Source organism: Amblyomma maculatum, chromosome 6 (assembly GCF_055883805.1).
Source record: "Amblyomma maculatum isolate TAMU_Amacu chromosome 6, ASM5588380v1, whole genome shotgun sequence".
In the NCBI taxonomy this organism is placed as follows: Eukaryota; Metazoa; Arthropoda; class Arachnida; order Ixodida; family Ixodidae; genus Amblyomma; species Amblyomma maculatum.
In genome coordinates, this window is record NC_139349.1 from 124,245,837 (window position 1) to 124,265,383 (window position 19,547).

At 46.9% G+C, this 19,547-nt stretch overlaps 1 protein-coding gene across 1 annotated transcript in view; it reads left to right on the top strand.

Moving 5' to 3' along the window:
- LOC146186701 (uncharacterized) overlaps positions 1-19,547 on the top strand; it is an 88,597-nt gene that overhangs the window by 64,083 nt on the left and 4,967 nt on the right. Inside the window, exon 5 of the mRNA XM_084608091.1 lies at positions 6,712-6,813. Coding sequence (XP_084464217.1) covers positions 6,712-6,813 — 102 coding nt within the window. The remainder of the gene's footprint in view (positions 1-6,711; positions 6,814-19,547) is intronic.

Below are 19,547 nucleotides of genomic sequence, written 5' to 3' on the forward strand. Positions count from 1 at the left end.
GTCTGAACACCGCCTAGTCTATTGCTGGGGAATAGCGCAAAGTAAAAAGTCACTTGCGTTGTGCGAATTAGATACGTGATATTTCAGCCTTTTTTGTAAGCATGGCTTTGAGTTGCATAATATAATATATGTCATGTAGCTACTTTGTTTACATGTGCATGTAAATGTGCACAGCCCCCAGGAGCAATAAATAAAAATTGTTTCCCAGATGATTTGCTTAGTCTTCTTAGACAATTGCCTGGCACCATTAGCTAGCAGCACATGCTGAATGCAATGCCACAGCCAAAGATTGCAAGAGGTCTTTTCTATATTTTTTGGCTCCAAGTTTATGAGCTTGCGTCCCGGTGTCAGCACGTGAATTGAAGTGCGCCAATATTTATGCTGTTGAACAAAACATTCCGGCCCTGGACGTCCTATGTGCATTTACAATTGGCAGGGGCTTAACTGGTTTGCTCATTGTGTTATAAACACCTGAAAATTAAAAAAGGATGCTTGTTAAGGACCATTGCATTCAATGAAGGCGACAGTGTCTGCGTCGTGGTACTTTTCTAGTGTCCTGGCGCAACTTTCAGCTGCCCAATTAGATCCTATATTTGGCAAGTTAAGTACCAATGGTTTGTGTGTTCTATGGTTATTCCCTTACAGATGAAAATGAGCCTGCAAGTGCCTGAATTACATGGTGCCCAGAGTGTCGCATAATGATGAAACAATCATGACAACTCACGAAATAGTAAGCGACAACGCTTCTTATATCACTTTCTTCAATGTTTTTGTTGAGCATGTTACAGCTATTTACAAAGCACTGCAATGTTCAGTCTTGATTCTATTACTGCAGTGTACAAGGTGTAGTCAGAGTGCTAAAGTAAGCTCGTGCATGTATCATTAAAGTATTATGCATCAGCTATACACACGGTTGTGTATGTGCCGGAAAACAGCCCAAGATCTCATGGCTGCAGAAATAATTATTTCTTCCATTTGTTTGCCTGTTTCCATGGCACAGCCACAAGTCTGCAGAATGCGGAGCCGCTGCCGTCAACACCAAGCCTGCAGTCAGTGCCACTAGGGGGTGAGGACATATTTGCGTTATTTTGAGCAGCACTAATTTGTAAAATGTTTTATTTATCCCAACGCCTTAACAACTTACTAAAGTTTTAAAGCTTAGGACTGCTTAGTACAACTGCACTAGAACCTAGTTTCCAGCTTTTACGTTTATGCCAAAACTATGCACGGACCAGCAGCAGTAACAGTGCATTATACAAAATGCAATGGTCTTTGAAAGCAGCGATAAATGAAATAAATGAGTATGAAAACAAATTATTCACAAATGTTCATGTTCATGGTGCACACTCACGAGACTATCGCAATATTTTGTGCATTGTTATGCTTGTCTCAGACTGTTTTAAACCTACGCTCCATTTGGTGGCATGACTCAGCCTTCGGTTTGAAAGAATGACGTTTTGAAGATAAGAGAACGAAAATAATGAAATTAGATTGCACTTCTGCAGACTTATGTACGTACGTCAAATGTCTTAACAGAAAAAGGTCAAAAGCAAGGAGTTCATAGCAATGATAGACTTGATCAGCCTCTTCCCCAGGGCCAGTATTGTCTTTTTTACTCCAAAAGAAACCTTTAAAGAATCAATCCAGCCCTCTCACAGACCTTTGGCCAATAAAACACGGCACATCTCTCCGGCTCAATCAGCCAGCCGCCAATCAAACAGCATTGGTAAGCAATGTTCCTGCAGTCAGACCTTGGGAACAGGCGAGGAGACATAGAAACTCCCCTTTTCAATTCGATAGTCTAGCAATAATCGAACAAGGAGTCTGTATGCCAGAAAAACACAGGACATGTCTGGTATCACACAAAGCGGATCAAAACAGCATCTCTAGAACTCAGCTCCTAATCATCATCATCATCATTATCAGCCTGACTATACCCACTGCAGGGCGAAGGCCTCTCCCATATTTCTCCACATAACCTTGTTCTGTGCTAGCTGCATCCACTTGACCCCTGCTGACTTCTTAACCTCATCCGCCCACCAAACTTTCTGCCGCCCCCTGCTACGCTTTCCTTCCATTGGAATCCAGTTTGTTACCCTAAGCAACCATCGGTTATCCTCTCTTCGCACTACATGTCCTGCCCATGCCCATTTCTTCTTCTTAATTTCCAGTAGTATGTCGGTATACCTAAGTAGCACAAAGTGGGCTATGAAGGGTGGGCCCTGGTGGGCCCGATGTAGGCAATGCAGGACAGCCCCGGTGGGCTCAATGTGGGTGCTGCAAGAGGGGCCGACGTAGGCCCGAAGGGGACTGTCGACAAAGCCCCAATGGGCCCACTAGGGGCCGATGCAGGCAGCCCTTGAGGGGCTGCCAACATTTTTCCGGCACTCTTAAAAGGGCAAATCCCCCCAACTCCCCGCGATGGTCCTACTTTGGACCGATTTGGGCAGCCGCTTTGGAGGAACATTTTTTTAATTTCAGTTAGCCCCTAAGATAATGACATAGGACCAATGCGGGTTCTATAGCGCTAGCCGCACTTGGGCTTGCCTACATTATTCTCACAGGGGTCCGACGCAGGAAATTGATGGAAAGCCCTAGTCCAAGCTTTCCCAATCAATATTTATGCACATAATTAAGTCATTATTTTATACATGTCTGCACTTTCTAAACAGCCGCAATATTAAATTTTACAATGATTCAAAACATTCATCTAGCCGAAATGACTTCATGTCCCTCTTGTTCAGGCGATGGAGATGTGTGTTTTGAAGAGTAATATTGTGCTGAGAGTTGCGGGCTGTCAAAAGCAACCGCATAAGAGGCAACAGTTAGCAATCAGTTTGTAGCGCAATTTGTATGAGCGCGAGAACTAAAGCCATGTAAATTTCTAATCGACTAAACATGGCAACAACTGTTATACAAATCATCTATAATAGTAATTTAGGGCAACATTTAATGCAAATAAAGGTTGGAAACAATGATTACGCAATTGCACGCACGCCTTCTAGCCCCATTCGGCCGATGGTGTTGGGTTTGAACCGAAAGCCCACTTGCTGTTGTACGTGCCTTCAAATTCCCCACAAGGGACCAATTTTGGTATCATGCGGGCCCTCCAGCCATCCAGCCCCATTACGGCCCATGTGGGATATAAAGCAGTTTTATGTGGGCAGCCCCAACTGGGCTGGATGTTGTTTTTGAACCTAGAGCCCACTTGCTGTTGCACGGGCCTTCATTCACATTTCACCTGCCCTCAAGTAACCTACAAGGGGCCGATTTGGGCAGCATGTGGGTATGTCCGTTTTCTTGCCCCACTACGGCCGATGTTGGTCCCACAAAGATTTAATGGGGGCGGTCTCATTTCGGATATATGAGGGTTTTCCCATAAAAATCCCACATTTAGGTTGGATTGCCCTCAAATATCCGGCAAGGGACCCTTGTGGTCTAGATGCAGGAATGTGCTCTGCATTAGCCCAAGAAACGCCGCTATGGGACCCATGCAAGAGGAACAGGGGCAAGCCCAAATGGGGCTTGCCCACGTTTGCCCTATCGGGGACCGATGCAGGTTTTATGATGGTTGCCCCAGCCCCACTTGCCTACATCTGACCTACTGGGGCCCCACATTCTGTGCTACCTGGGATAACCTGAGTTATTTCTCTGACCCACTCTGCACTCTTTCTGTCTTAATGTTACCCCTGCCATTTTTCGTTCGATAGCACTCTGGGTTGTCCTCAACTTAAGTAGAACTCTTTTGGTTAGCCTCCACGTTTCAGCCCCATAGGTGAGTACAGGTAAGATGCAACTGTTATATACTTTCCCCTTTAGCGATTCCGGTAAGCTGCTAATCATAATTTGTGAGTGCTTGCCAAATGCGCTCCATCCCAATTTTAATCTTCTTGTTATTTCCTTTTCATGGTCCGGATCTGCAGTTACTACCTGTCCTAAGAAGACATATTCGCCTTCTACTTCCAGTACTTCGCTACCTAATGTAAACTGCTGTTCCTTTCCTAGGCTGTTGAACATTACCTTAGTCTTCTGCATATTGATTTTCAAGCCTACCTTTCTACTTTCCTGTCTAGGTCACCAATCATTATTTGCAGTTCATCCCCCGAGTTGCTTAGCAAGGCAATGTCATCAGCAAATCGCAGATTACTGAGGTATTCTCTATCTACCCTTATCCCTAACTGCTCCATTCCAAGTCTCTGAATGCTTCCTCTAAGCAAGCTGTGAATAGTACTGGGGAGATCGTGTCTCCTTGCCGAACACCTTTCTTTATGGAAATCTTGTTACTTTGTGCAGAACTACGGTTGCTGTGCAGCCACTATATATATGTTCCAGCACTTTCACGTACGGCTCGTCTACCCCCTGATTTCGCAATGCCTGCATCACCACCGAGGTTTCAACTGAGTCAAATGCTTTTTCGTAATCAATGAATGCTATGTATAAGGGCTGGTTATATTCCGAGCATTTTTGTATCACCCGATTGATGGTATGGATATGATCGATAGTAGAGTACCGTTTCCGAAAACCTGCTTGATCCTTTGCTTGATTGCCTTCTAAGCTTGTCCTGATTTTATTAGCGATTACCTTAGTAAATACCTTATACGTAACAGACAGTAAGCTGATTAGTCTGTAATTTTCAAGTTTTTTAGAGTCCCCTTTCTTATGAACGAGGATAATGTTTGCATTCTTTCATGGTTCCGGTACCGTCGATGACACCAGGCACTGCGTATACAGGGTGGCCAGCTTTTCTAACACAATATTCGCTCCGTCCTTCAGCAAATCTGTAGTTATCTGATCCTCTCCAGCTGATTTCCCTTTTTTCATGCTTTGTAACGCTTTCTTGACCTCGTCCTTCGTAACTGGTGGAACGTCTGACTGTTTTTCCCTACCGTCAATCTCCTTACGGTCCTGACTACTTTGGCAACTGTAGAGATCTGTATAGAGCTCCTCGGCTACTTTGACTATCTTGTCCATATTCGTGATGACGTTGCCCTCCTTTTCCCTTATCGCATACATGTGGTTTTTGCCTATGCCCAATTTCTTTACCGCTTTAAGGCTTCCCCCGTTCTTTACAGCATGCTCAATTTTGTCCATGTTATACTTCCTTATATCGGCCACCTTGCGCTTATTGATTAGCTTTGATATTTCGGCCAATTCAATCTGGTCTGTTGGATTGGAAGCTTTCATACTCTGGCGCTTCTTAATCTAATCTTTCGTCTCTTTAGACAGCTTACCGGTATCCTCTTTAACTATCCTACCGCCTACTTCTACCGCACATTCAGTAATGATATCTCTGAAATTATTGTTAATTGCTTCTAGGGTAATGTCGCCATTCTCGTTTAGAGCTGAATATCTATTCTGTAGCGAGATCCTGAACTCTTCTGCCCTCCCCCTCACCGCTAATTCGTTGATGGGTTTCTTTCTTACTAATTTGTTGCGTTCCGTCTTCAGATTTAGGCTAATTCGGGACCTCACCATCCTGTGTTCACTGCATCGCACTTTCCCGATTACCTCTACATCCCAACTGTCAGTCAGTTGTTGTCAGGTTGCTAGAAAAATTGTTAGCTAATACCTTTCATAAATTGGCAAATGGGTGCATATTATACTACCTTAATTGAGCTCGTTACATCCTTTTTCTTGCTATATCTAATTGCCTGCAATAGACTGTCGTTCATGAATCGTAGATAAAAAAATAATAAAGAAAGCATTGCAGATTGCTAGAGAATGAATGGCAATAATCTCTGCTTGACGAATCCACTCTTAGCTACAAGATTGTGTTTGAGTGGGGTTAAAATACGAAATGTTTATGAACTGTTCACTTTCAGTGAATTTGGAAGAACTGAACGGGATCTTAACTGTTCCAGATGCTCACCTATGCTGCCCCTCATAGCCATCATATGGCTTTAGGCCATTCAGCTTAATATACCAATTTTCTTCCTTTGGAATTACTTTAACACTGAGAAGCCAGGTCTGTGAATTCAATATATTTTGCCACATACAGTCCATATTTTTCTTTAGTTGAGATTTTGTCATCAAAGACCACATGTTCAATGCATTGCATATTTTCCAGTCATTTCCCTTGATATACATGCATACATTAAGTTGAGATTGCTGATACACATTGTTTTATATCGCTCATTGTTAATCTTCATCGATGGCCTCCCAAGTTGCCTTTAGTCTTTCAGCGAGGCGTAATCTTGCTTATTGCAGTATATTCTGTACATTTTATGTGATACCAGCTTAGTGGGGAATGAATACTGATTTAATCTTGCATTGTTATTTGCACCGCCTTTCTCTAAATCTTGGCAGTGCAGGGATTTTGTTAGCCATATAATGATACTCTTGCAGCATTCTTGGAAGTATCAAGCTTGAGAGGGAGAGGACCAGAGTTCGTCCAAGCTTCAAGATATTTGAAATTTTGCTCATTCAGATGGGTTACATGGATTGTGTTGCACTTTGTGTAAACGAGTGAAATCATAATTTTTGGTCTTTGTTGAGCTTTGTGTCATTTAGCCCGTAGTAATACATGCCAGATAGATAATTGTCACTGTTTTCTATACTGATGCCGCTTATTTTTGAATTGCTGCTCTTGCAAGTGGACATTGGAGGTGGGGCCCTGCTGGACAAGGCACTCTTGGAGCACCTTGTGCACCCATGCGGCCATACAAGCGCTGGAAGATCTACCAGACCCCTGTTGCACCTTGTTTGCTGCAGAAGAACCAAAGACCAAATTTATATATGGGGTGTGGAACAACATCCAAAAGGATCGCATTGGGAAAGAGGTGCTCGACTTGGTGCACCTGGAAGCCGTCATATGTAAGTTACCGCATGCGTATAAATCATAAACAAATGTAAAAATATTGATAAAGAGGAAAATGATGCCAACTAACTGTTGAACTTTTTTGTATAATCTGCTTATGCACCTTTGATGCGGTACAGTTAGCCAACAACACACTCCATAGCACTTACATTGCACTTAATTCGGTTCATTCTGTTGGAGAACGTGGATGTGATGACGTGCATGTGGGTTGTAGCAGTAATAAAGTTGGTGATGGATGTTGTTTGAACCGCATGATGAAATAGATTTCACCTTGCTTAGAGTAAGGGCTTTGTGCACCGACATTCTTGGCTTTGTTATGGTAGAGGCTGTGCTCACAGCTGATTGGGTGGCAGCAGTCCCCAAAAAAACCACTTCATCTATTCACAGCTGCATATCATCGGGCTGTTGTGGGTTCCATCATTATCACATATGGAAAACACTTGATGTTCTGAGAAGCAGTTCTTTATCTCTTGTGCGGCCACATTTTCACTGCATAACACAATAACTTTGTTTTTGCAGGAAGCAGGACTGCAATTCAAATCTGTGGCCACGTCTTGGAATTCTGCATAGGGAATAATTTAGCAGGCGAAGAAAAAAGTGTTGTCCTTTGGTAATCCAAGACAGTATTTGAATGATTATTAGAGACAATGCATCTGTCTGTTCGTAAAACATTTTAACCTAGTCATTATGCCGCCATTTTCGTGGGCAGGGTCGGTAGTGCAGTTACATTTGACCACTTGGGCCAGATTATTTGACAGTTAAGGTTTTTCTGGTATTCAGTATGAGGGGCACTGAGTTTTAGCAATTTTCTGTGTCCGAGAGAAGTTTTACTAGTTCAAAACGTGTACATAGTGCTATCTATAGTTGATACAACTCAAGAAGTGGCAAATACCCATCAAAGGAGGCTCTCCATTCAGTAGGGCTGACCTGTTCATGTGACGTGACGTGGTGGTTAACCACATAGTGTGAAATCATAGTGAATACTGTATTCCGTCTCTCCAACTCCCGCCTTACACCACCGCACCCCTACTCAATATAATATGTTCCATGACACGGTAAAAAAAGTGCTTCCTTCCCTTTTCTGCCTAGCTTCCGCTGTAGCACCACGAAATAAGCTGCCCGCAAGATTAGCCGCAACAATTGCAGGCAACACCATTGGACGGGGGGCCTTCTTTAATGGCTATTTGCTGCTCCGTTTTGAGTTGTATCCAACTAATATAGACGGCCAGCCTCATTTATGTGGCACGATGCATGTGTGGTGATATATTAATATCTTCAACCCTGCCACTCATACCTACCTTGTCTGTGCACTGCAATGCTTATGAGCTGAAATGTGTCCTTCATATTGCCTTTTGCTAAGAAAAATTAAGACATCTTCATTATACAATTTTTGCAGCTTACAAGTGCACCAAGTACCTGGCCGCTTCTGTGGGCCACAAAGATCAGCCTGGCCTCCCTGCGAGCCTGGAAAGCCCATTAATTCAGGAAATAAAATAAACTGGTCAGTCTAAAAAGGTTTGCTTCACTTGTACAGGTATTTCAGAAAGTACACAGCGTACTGGATGGAATGCACAACTGAAAGCCAACACATTAATCACATGTGACTTTTAAGTTGATATTCAGTGTATAATAAAACCGAATTTCAACAGAACACATAAACCAAATGTTGCTTTTAAGTTCATATTAGGTGTATAATCAACAGAATTTCCATACAACACATAAACCACATGTTGCTTTTAAGTTCATATTCGGTGTATAATCAACAGACTTTCAACACAAAAATCCACAATGGAATTTCAACTGAAACACATAGTCCAATTTTCAACACATGCTCAATGTTAATCAACATAAATGCCACAGAATATCCACAGCATTTAAACAGTGCTTATTGAGGCAACTTCACCAAAAATTCCACAGAATTTCAACACAGTTTTTGTACGGGATTGCTCATTTCAGTTCTACGAACATTTTCCACTGTGCCATCCTGTGTCTTCAACGTCATATTGAGAACTTAAAAAAGCAAACCCGCCCTGTTTGTTTCATTTTGTTATTTTGAGAACTATTCTTCAGTATCGCGTGAAGAAAAGTGGCCGTTATTTAGCTTTAAAGTGAATTCGCTGTGTAAACTAGCTTGTGACCAGCCGAATCCAACGCTGTCTTTGCACGCTTAATTAGCTGTACAGTCATACACAGTCAAAGCCAGATCTTCAGCCCTAATAGGCCTTTTAGCTCCAAGAATTGCGAACGTGTGCATTTTGGTTAACCGTGATCTGCTTGGAGAAAATGAAAGCCTTTGCTCCTGCACACAGTGACTGAGGTCAAGACAACTCAAGTCCTTTCAAAAGTGCTGCAAAAGGTTACGCATTCTTCACTTGCAAGTGAGCGCAGTTACAAAAAATGGGCTCAGATAAAACGTTTCTTGGAGCTAATGGAAACAATCTTCCACACATTTATTTCCGTTCAATGAACTTTCATTTTAACCAAACGTTTTCCTAAAGTCCCTTGAACTTCGTTCAAGTGAAGTTTCACTGTAGTGGCCTCACCTACGCAGAGGGTTCCAGAGCCAAACGTATAGCCAGGAGGAGAATACGTGACTGTGATGCGGTCATCATCGTAGCGTGCCTTGGTGCCACCTTGTATGCTAGTGCCCTCAGGCGAGCAAGGCGCGCTTCCACTGCGCGGCATATTCTCCAAAACGTATATATCAGGATGGATATAAAATGGCAGAATTGTGTCGAGAAATATGCGTGGCGATCGGACGTAGACAAAAAAGGACAGTGAATACCCGGTTGTCTCGTGCTACTGTCACCCGTTGATAATTAGAAGGGATTATTAACGATGCGCCCTTACGGTGCGCGCACTCCCAGACACACTTCAAGTCAGTGGGGGTAGCTGTTCCTGTCGCGAAGTAGATGCCCTCGACCTGCGTGGCAAGCTCAGCCGGAATTCAACTACCTTGTAGTGACAGAAGGGGGTGGCCTTTTGGTGCCCAGCTGTCGCCAGTTCAAGCCAGAGTAAGGGTCGGAGTTAGAAGTAACCAACAAAACAAACTTTATGCACAGCAAGAGACGATACAGTGGAACACACAAGCACTAAAATTGCATAGAGAAGAGGTTCACAGAATACAAGCGCATAGAATGCAGCTACAGAGAGATTCGACAGCACAGAGGCTTTACAGCCCAGATCAAACACGAGAGGGTCACATAAACAAACACCAACTTGTTCACCGGGCACTGTTGCAGTCCGACGCCTCGAGAGTCACGATGTGGCCGCCATGCAAGACGAGCGCCGCTCCCTCGCAGGTCCGTGGGCTTGCCAGCAGCGGGTGATCCCAGAGAGTCCAGTTGTCGCACTGGCCAACACGCCGCAACCACTGACTGACTCACTACACAAGCGACGCGGCCTCAATAAATAGGGCGCACCGTGTCCGTCTGTTAAGGCGCACTAAAGCTAGCGCGCTCACACACTTGGCTTCGCTGGTTAAAGCGCTCCCTTCTCCTCCCGTCGAGCTGCGCGTCGTCATTGGCTAGGACCCGTAGAAATTTCTGGATGGTTCTGGCTGGTGAGTCCAGACTGGTGAGTCTGGACTGGTGAGTCTGGACTGGTGAGTCACCTTCATCGCCGGGTGGTGAGAAAGAGGGCGACTGCGACGCGTACAAAGCTACGCGCTCTCTAGCGCGGGGAAGGAGGTTTTTTTCGAATCTTGTGGAAGTTATCATGCGGCGACGCGAGGCCTAATAAATATGTGCGCCGATTTCGTGACAGCTACGCAGTATTGTACGCATAAGTGACAAAAGACAGCACTGTGTCCCAGTTCCTATGGTAAGTGTCAACGTACATCGTCAACATGTTCGTCAAGGCAAGCTTTATGCGCTGTGTCGAACCATTCGTCTTCGGATAATTGGGTGTAGAGGGCTGCAAATTACAGTGAAATAGGAGCGGTAACTCTCCGATGACATCTGAAGTGAATTAACGACCACGGTCCCTAATGATAACTCGAGAGCCGCCGTGGCGAAGAATGACTGAGCACAGCAAAAAGGAGGTGGTGGTGGTGGTAAAACATTTATTGCGGGAACCAGGGTACATTATAAGGATTGAGGTGGTCCTGATCCCGCCTGGTGTCTGTCAGGCCGTGCCTGGCAGCGACCGCTTCAGCCCAATCAACCAGCACCTTTTGCGCTGCTGGTCCGAGCTGGAGACCGCGATCTCCCAACCCTCTTGGTCCGTGAGGCCCCATTGAGGCGGTGGCTTGAAATCTTCGCATAGAAATATTATGTGGTTGAAGGTGGCTCTAGGCGCGCCATATAGAGAGCATGCGGGGTCGTACCGGCCCGGGTGTGCCAAGGCCGACCAAGCTGGGGAGGGAAAGGCTTTGGCTTGTAGCTGTCGCCAGATTATTTGATGGGGTTTTGAGAGTGAGGTATGAGGTGGGGGTAGTGAAGTGTTGTGAAGTGTTATGTCATGTTAGGTGAGAAGTCTGTCCCGCGTGCTTCCCGCTCTCTTGACGTGCGCTAGAGATAATGTGAATGGGTCGCCCAGACAATGTGAATGGATCAGGGAGCTGTGGACCCAGAGGTTAACATTTAATGGGCGACTGGGTGTATTTTCCCTACTGCGAAATTTTGAATGGCTGTTTTAGAATTGCTGAAAATGAGTGTGGCAGTGGAAGAGGAGATGGCTAGCGCTATGTCTGCCTCTTCGGCTTTTTTCGACGTCTTTGATTTGACAGAGGCAGAACCTATGTGATTGAAGCTATAAGAAATCACAATGATGACATATGCCATGGGGTGACTGTATTCTGCCGCGTCTACGTAGGCCGCTTCGGTGTCAATTGCGTGTGCTTTGTGTAACGCCTTGGTTCAAGCTTCTCGTCGTGCTTTGTGGTGAGCAGGGTGCAAATTTTTAGGAAGGGGTTATACGGTAAGGTTTTCCCGGATGTGTTAGGGGACTAGGTGGCTGTTTTAAATGGGTGGACCAATTGGTTGGAGTTTTAGCGCTGCGAGAATTAACCTGCCCGTCTCTGTGGAGGACCGTCTATTGATCTGGGCAGTAGATGAGCTTCCACTAGTTCTTGGATTGCGTTGTGTACTCCCATGTTTAAGAGGCGTGTGGTAGGAGTATGTTCCGGGAGGCGAAGGTGCATGCCTGACGAATGAGTGCGTCCACTTTCTCCGTTTCTATTTTGTAAGGTAGACATACGGGAGTGAATTGACCATTTGGCTGATGACGAATGCCTGTACAAGGCGCCGGAGATCGTGCTTTCGCATGCCTCTGTGCCTGTTCGCTATTCGTTTGATGAGTCTGATAGTTTGATGGGTGGTGGTAGTCGGTTTCAGGATAGTTTCTGTGTTGAGTCCATTGCTTTGCAGCAACATTCCCAGAACTCGACGTTTTCTGACCTCGGGCACTTGGAGCCCATCTATGGTGATGTGTATGGATGCATGTTTTTTCTTGGTAAGGCGACAGTTTGGTTGGAGCAACAGAAGTTCGGATTTAGTGGCGGAGCATGCTAGGCCAATGGAATGCTGCGTGCGTTGCCACTACATCTGCTCCTGCTTGAAAAGTGTCCTCCATGTTTCCTACATTTCCCGTGGTTGTCCACAGGGTAATATCATCCGCATAGAGGGTATGGGAGAGGTTTGGGATTTGTGTTAGTTTTTGGGCCATCGGGATGAGGGTGATGTTAAATAGTAGCGGGGAGAGGACTTCCCTGGGGGGCTCCGCGATTCCCTGAGAGAAGGTGGGGCATTCTATAGAACCGATTTTGAGCTCCACTGTGCTATCGCGGAGAAAGGCTGCGATTTATGAGCGGGTGGGTTCTCTTACCCTTGGTTGGAGAGGGCGTCAAGGATTGAGTCATGTTGTATATTATCAAATGCTTTGGTAAGGTCCAGAGCCAGTAAGGCTCTCGTGCGGTTTCGATGCTGCGGATGTAGAATTTCGTCGGAAATTTGGAGCATGATATCTTGTGTGGATAAGTGGCTTCTGAATCCTAGTATCGTGTGTGGGAAGAGATTGCGAGTATATATGTGGAGGAAACGTCCCCTGCCTTAGCAGAAATGAGAGCTGCTGTTTCTACGCATCGTGTGCAGTAGTCGACGCATGTAAGAATTCAGCGTGGGCCGGTTGCTGACTTGTGGAGCGGACCAAACAAGTCGATACCGATTTTCTCAAATGGCATGTATGGCGGGCTGATCAGCTGCAGTATTCCAACCGGTGGAGATTGCGATGCTTCAACTGTTGGCACTGGACGCCGCTCGCAACATATTTCTGCGCTATTTCGGTAGTACGTAGGGGCAAAGCCCAGATGGCCGGATGAAATATCGTAGTGCATGGCGTGGTGTATTGTGACAGAAGATAGGAGCTGTACAAATCGGCGTTAAATGCGTTCCTGCCTTAATATTTTGTAAGTAACGGGTAGTAAGCTAATTAGTATGTAATCTTTCAAGCCCTTATCCTCACCTTTCTTCTGAATTAGGGTAAAGTTAGCATTCTTTTTTGATTCCATCACGCCACGGAGGTTTGCAGGGATGACCGAAAGCAGGCGGGCACCCTCAAATGAATAGTTTTTAAAAAGTTAGCCTTCATGAATGACGAACGAATTCTCAGGTGCAGGCGTGCTTGCATGATCCAAGAATTGTTGAAGACCAGGGCCGCTCCACTGCTTTTCTCAATTGTCCCAATACTAAGTAGCTGCATGGAGAGGGCAGGCAAACAGATACCGAGGTCGTCACCGGTCCTCGCTGTATCCGGTGGAGGGGAGCATGGCAAAGAGTCCGCTTCAGTGAGGCAGCGTCCACTTTTATATGAGTCAGTAAAGCCATATTCCTGGAGGCGCAATGCCCAATGAGCGAGTCGGCCGTATGGATCGTGCAGGCCAACAAGCCAACCCAAAGAACGCTGATCAGTTACGATATTGAAATCACGTCCATGTACATATCCCCGTCAGGCCCCAAATAAATGTTTGAAAGCAAAAAAAATATTTTTGCACCATGCATGATGAGTAGGCCTTATTGAAACAATCATTTCAATAAGTAGTTTATTAGGCAATAGTTTAGAAAGAGGCATGCAAACATAAAAGCTGCTGATTCTTCCTGCCATAAAATTCTGCGACGTCCATATTTACTTGTTGCTTACAAACACTTTTCGCTGTAGCAACACGAGAGGGCGCCAAGTACTGGAAGGGTGGGTCCAGTTGTTACGGGTGCCATATTCAAAGGCGAAAGTTGCACTCCGTGCAGATATAGTGAAATTTGGGTCGCATCCACATATGTGGACGCAGCGCCTGAAGGGGATATGATCGAAATATCTGGACCGCAAAGGGGATTGCCAGGCGCTCCAACTGCGCTACTGTGTAGTTCTCTTCCGCTTCAGTGGCGACGATCTTGAAGTATAGCTTAATCTGCAAATCGGAAGTGCCACAAGATTCAGAGAAGAGTGAAATGGAAGAAACATTGTGGATCTGGCTGGTAATAGCACATCCTGTGTTACAGTAAGTGCTTCGTCGCGTTGGTCGGTTGAAACGTCCATGAAGCCAGCTAGCATATTGCGTCGAAGAGACATTTCGCCAGCACCTCAGTCAAGTGTAACCTCACATTCGCGTAAAATGTCAATACCTGATATAAAAATATGTGTTGCATGCGGTAATACGACGAACTTGGTCCGAAACTTGTGTGTTGCATGGGGTAATACGACGAACTTTATCCGAAACTTTTCACCGGCGATGAGGCGATGGCGACTGATACAAAACACATAACAGGGTGCAAAGTTTCACATCCAATACCACCAAATTTAGCAGGTCGATCTCATGCAAAGATAGCTTTCCGCCCAAGGCGGTTTTTAAAGTCAGGACTCATCAGAGATATAGAGGCACTAGTGTCTACTAACGCGAGAGTATTTATGCCACCTACAGACACTGACACATTGTTTTTAACATAAGGCCAAGAAGAAGAAATAGTGAAGATGACCGTTCCGCGACCTCGCTTATAGTGGACACAGCAGTTAGGTTTCTGGAAGCGGCAATACAGAGCGGCGATGTGGTGATTGCGGATGGTGTCGCTGAATAGGCGGTGTAGAACTGCGATCGAAAGCGCGTGAGTCGTTTCGGAGTGTTTATAGCCGCGACGGCTGGGACGAGGTTTGTCCCAGGGCTGAGAGTCATGAAATGCCGCCGAAGGTTACCGGAGGGGTTTGTGTAGGAACGTGGATGTTTCTCGTATTTCTCCCGATATTGGCAGTAGTCGGAAATATACCCTCGGCGGCCACAACGGTAACACACCGGATTGGGACGATGACCTGGTCCGGGAAGGTCTCTGTTGGCATGGTAGTAGCAGCCAAGTGGAGTGGTCTTCCACAGAGCAGCTTGAAAACGCCCCCTGGAGGTGGTAGCTGCAGGATGGCTGCCGGTACTACGTCAAGGACGATTGAAGCTCTGTCCGGCCCAGGAGGGCGTTGATTCAACACGCGGCATCTGGACTGCACATTGATGGTAGATGGTGTGGGCGGTAGGATGTCGGAATTTCTCAGCCAGTTCTGTCATCATGTCATGTTATCACGGTTGTACCTCTCGACACTGGCAACGGTTGGGACGTTAGGAAGATGACAGAACTTGAGGGATATTCGCCGAGTCTTTGACGCCTCAAATATCCTGCAATGATGAACGACGTCAGTCGAAGTGGCGAGGTTTTCTTTCGTAATGAGGAAGTTGTAGACATCGTCATCAACGTTTTTTAGAAGGTGGCAAAATTTTATCTTCGGACATGGCACGGTTAAAAGTGTTACAAAGTTTTAGAACATCTTTGTACATGATACATGCCTCGCCTTGCCGCTGGGCTCTTTGGACAAGAGCTTGTTAGGACTTCTTTGCGCAACAAGGAGTCGCCGAAGCAATATCTCAGTTCCTCCATGAAAATGTCCCAAGTTGTAACTGAATCTCCCTGGTTCTGAAACCACGAGAGTGCACTGCTGGCGAGAAAGAAAACCCCATTCGCCAGCTGCATGGGCCTGTCCCAGCGGTTATACTTGCTCATTCGTTGGTAATGAGTGAGGCACTCTTCAACAACTTCATCAGACGATCCAGAAAAGGTACAGGGCTTGCGTTGAGACGGTCAGCACCTTATCTGTTCTGGGCAGTCCCAGGGATGAAGTTGGATCGACCCAGACGTCCCCACAGGCTGGCGAATTCCTCCCGAGGTATTCATAGTGGCAACGATGGTGGCAGACCGGCGAGACATCGGCTCTTTTGGATGGCGGATGGGTCCAGGATCGATACGAAGCACCTACCACCAAGTGTTACGAAGTACCGGTTGGCAAAACTAATTTATTTACATTGCTTGGGGACGTCCCAGAAAGGTCAGCGAACGGTCAGTTTCCCAGACCTAATGCCTTCGCTCTTCTCCCTCTTCATCAGCATCGCTGTGCCTTGATAGCACTGCTTATGAGCGCCACTTATCAATATTACCGATTTGCCCAATGCTTTAAATTTCGCATCCATACGATTATTTGCAGATGGTTGCATATTTTTTAAACAGATAAGGGAAACTTCTGATCATGCCATTCTCCAAGCCACTACGACAGATATTGACCAATGGTGTATGGAATAAAGTATGAAACCTAATGCCAAGAAAAGTGTACTCCTATGTGTAACGAGGGAAAAATATTTTAGCTTTTTCACCTTTTCTCTACAAGGCTTCGATAATAAAGCAGTAGCAAGTGAAAAGTGTTTAGAGTGACACTTACGAATCAATTGAATGGGTCATAGCATGTCGTACAAATTTGTCACTTAGCATTCTGAACATTGTTTCTTCTAATATTCGGTTTTTGGCATGTACGTCCGGACTAAGCTCGAGTACGCCTCAATCATTTGGGACCCTCCCATGAAAAAGGACGTAACCGCTCTTAAAATGACACAAAGGAAAGCAGTCAGGTTTATTTTTTACAAGTACACACACATCTCATTCTTTGACATGGCTCATAGATGAAAATAACATCTCGTTCCTTTCAGTACGTTACACAAAAAAAGGAAGTTTGTTCCTTCGAAAGGTTCTGCTAGAGGAAGTAAATATTCCAACACCTAACTTAGTCCAACCTTCAACGTCCAGACGAACACTACCCACAAGGGTACACACGCTGCAACCTGTCTTTCGCCGAACAAAGTAGTTTAAGTACAGTTTTCGCCCTGTACCATCTCCGGTTGGCATTTGTAGCCAGAATTTGTTTTCCAAAGCAGTAATTTTAGCAAGGCAGTGAAAGAGAATTTGCTTGGTTAGGCTGTTCAACTTTTACCGTTGTTAACATTATTCTAATTTAGTTTTTGTTCACGCCGAATTATTTTGTGTTGTATTAATTGCTCGCGTTTGATTCGTTAGCCCGTCCAATTTCATGTTTTTAATATCGTCACTATTTTGATTTCTTTGTTCTCGCCGAATTGTGTTCCGTGGTATTTCTTTCTGTGTAATTGTTACCTTGTATGCCCCTTCTGCTTGGGCCGTAACGCCTTCAGTATTTTAAAATAAATAAAGATCTCTTCGAGTTTTGCCAAGCCCCAGCTATAGCTAAAGGATAGCCTTGTAATTCATGTAATTCATTTATTTCAGTAGTGGCTTGATCATGACCCGTTTTCGTATGTTTGCTGGCGCCAGCCCTTGGGAGGCCCTCACCAGTTCCACTACGCTGCCAAGTTTGCTCGGAGAAAATGGTCTTGCTCCCGCACGTGCAGGCGCGGCGCGCCGAGCCGGTGGTGCGTGCTGAGCGTCCCCCCCCCCCCCACCCCGGTGTTCCGCTCAATCCTCCGGTTCTAACGAGGCAATTATACAGTCACGTGCCTAGAGCCGCGCGACTGCCGTGCTTAGTGCTGATGACTATGAAGCAGTTAGCTCGAGAGGAACGCTGCCGCTGGACTCTGTTATCGGAACTAGAAGCCGACCTTATTCTCGCGTCCTCGTCTACGTGTACCTTCACAGCTCCCTGTGGCTTGTGTCGTGACACTGTGGAGGTGTTATCGATGATCCCTTCTCCTGCGGACGACCCGACGTGGACGTCTCTCGTGTCCACTCCTGTTCATCGTGCAAGCCGGCGGCGCCGAGGCTTGCCCCCCGAGGCCTTCTCTCTTGACGAAGAGACCCTAGCTTCCACCCTAGCTATGGCAACTAGACCGCCCGCCCGTACCACGACTGTCCCTTCCACCCCTTCGTCCTGTCTCATTCTTCAGACCCCACGTACCCTTAAGCCATTTCACGGTGAGCAGTTTGAAGACGCCGAGGACCGGCTAACACACTACGAAAGGGTGGCGATGTTTAATGGCTGGGACGACGCTGCGAAAATGCGGAACGTCTACTTCAGCCTTGAAGACGCTGCTCGGACGTGGCTCGAGAACCACGAGGCCACATTCTCAACGTGGCCGGCCTTCCGAAGCCAGCTCCTCGATACGTACGCCAACAGTGACCGCCGGGAGAGCGCCGCGCCTGCTTCGACCTCTCGAACTCAGCGTCCGAATTTAGGGGTCGCAATGTACGCTGAAGACGTCATGCGTCTCTGCCATCGCGCAGACACCTCCACGAGTGAGAAGAAGAAGGTGCGGCACCTGATGTACAGAGTCAAAGACCAGATTTTTTCTGGCCTCGTGCGGAACTCGCCCACCACAGTCGCGGCGTTTCTGGCTGAAACTGTGATTATGGAGAAACTGCTACAGCAGCGATGCAGCCAGTACGCTCGGCCACTGAATTCCATCTCCGCACTACCACCGACTGACCGCACCGAGTAGAATCCCGGGACAGATCTGAGCTCCCTTTCGCGACCTCATTCGCACCGTGGTTCGCGAGGAGGTCCAGCAACGTCATGGGGCATTTCGTCCTGGTACGGCTTCTCTGGCCAGCGTCATCCGTGAAAAGGTCCAGAACGCACTCACGCCACCGATAAGTGCAGTCGTTCCAGCGCCTCCCCCGGGCCTCACCCATCCGATGACGTATGGCACATGCCATCCAGCCCTGCTTCCTACCCCTTCGCCTTACACGCCACCTCAGGTCGCTGTGCCGGCTGCGGAAACGCTGCCCCTCTTAGGAGATCGGCGCCAGGCGCCTCGGAAGACTGATCTCTGGCGCGCTCCAGATAACCGCCCTTTCTGCTACCACTGTGGCGAGGCAGACCACCTCTACCGGCGGTGCCCGTATCGCCAGATGGGCCTTATAGAAGATTTTCTCCCGACAGATCTCGCCCCCGGTCTGGTCATCGGCCTCAGGACATCGCCGAATACGTCACCCGACAGCGTAGTCTGTCGCATTCTCCTCGTCGTGAGTCGCGCCAGCCTTCGCCTTCTCGCTCTTCTCCCTCTCGACCACGTTATACCGCTGTACACCGTGGTTCCTCAAGCCCTTGTCGGGAAAACTAGCTCCGGCAACCTTCGTGGGCGAGGCCGCCGCACACCGATTCGCCGCAGAGCTTCCACCGCCGCACCGCTCGATTCGCCCCGACGTCGAACGCCGAATACCTGTCCAGTTTTCACCGCACAGAGCAGATCGTCCCGACGTCGTCCGCATCGCCGACCAGTCAACACCGCCATGTCGCTTAAATCGCCCAGACGCAGACCACACAACTGCCAGCCAGCTTCCGCCGCCGCACCACTCACTCCACTCCCACCAGCCGTCGACATTGAATCGCCCCGACGCCGACCACCCAACTGCCGTCCAGTTTCCGCCGCCACACCGCCCGCTTCAATCCGAACCGACATCGACAG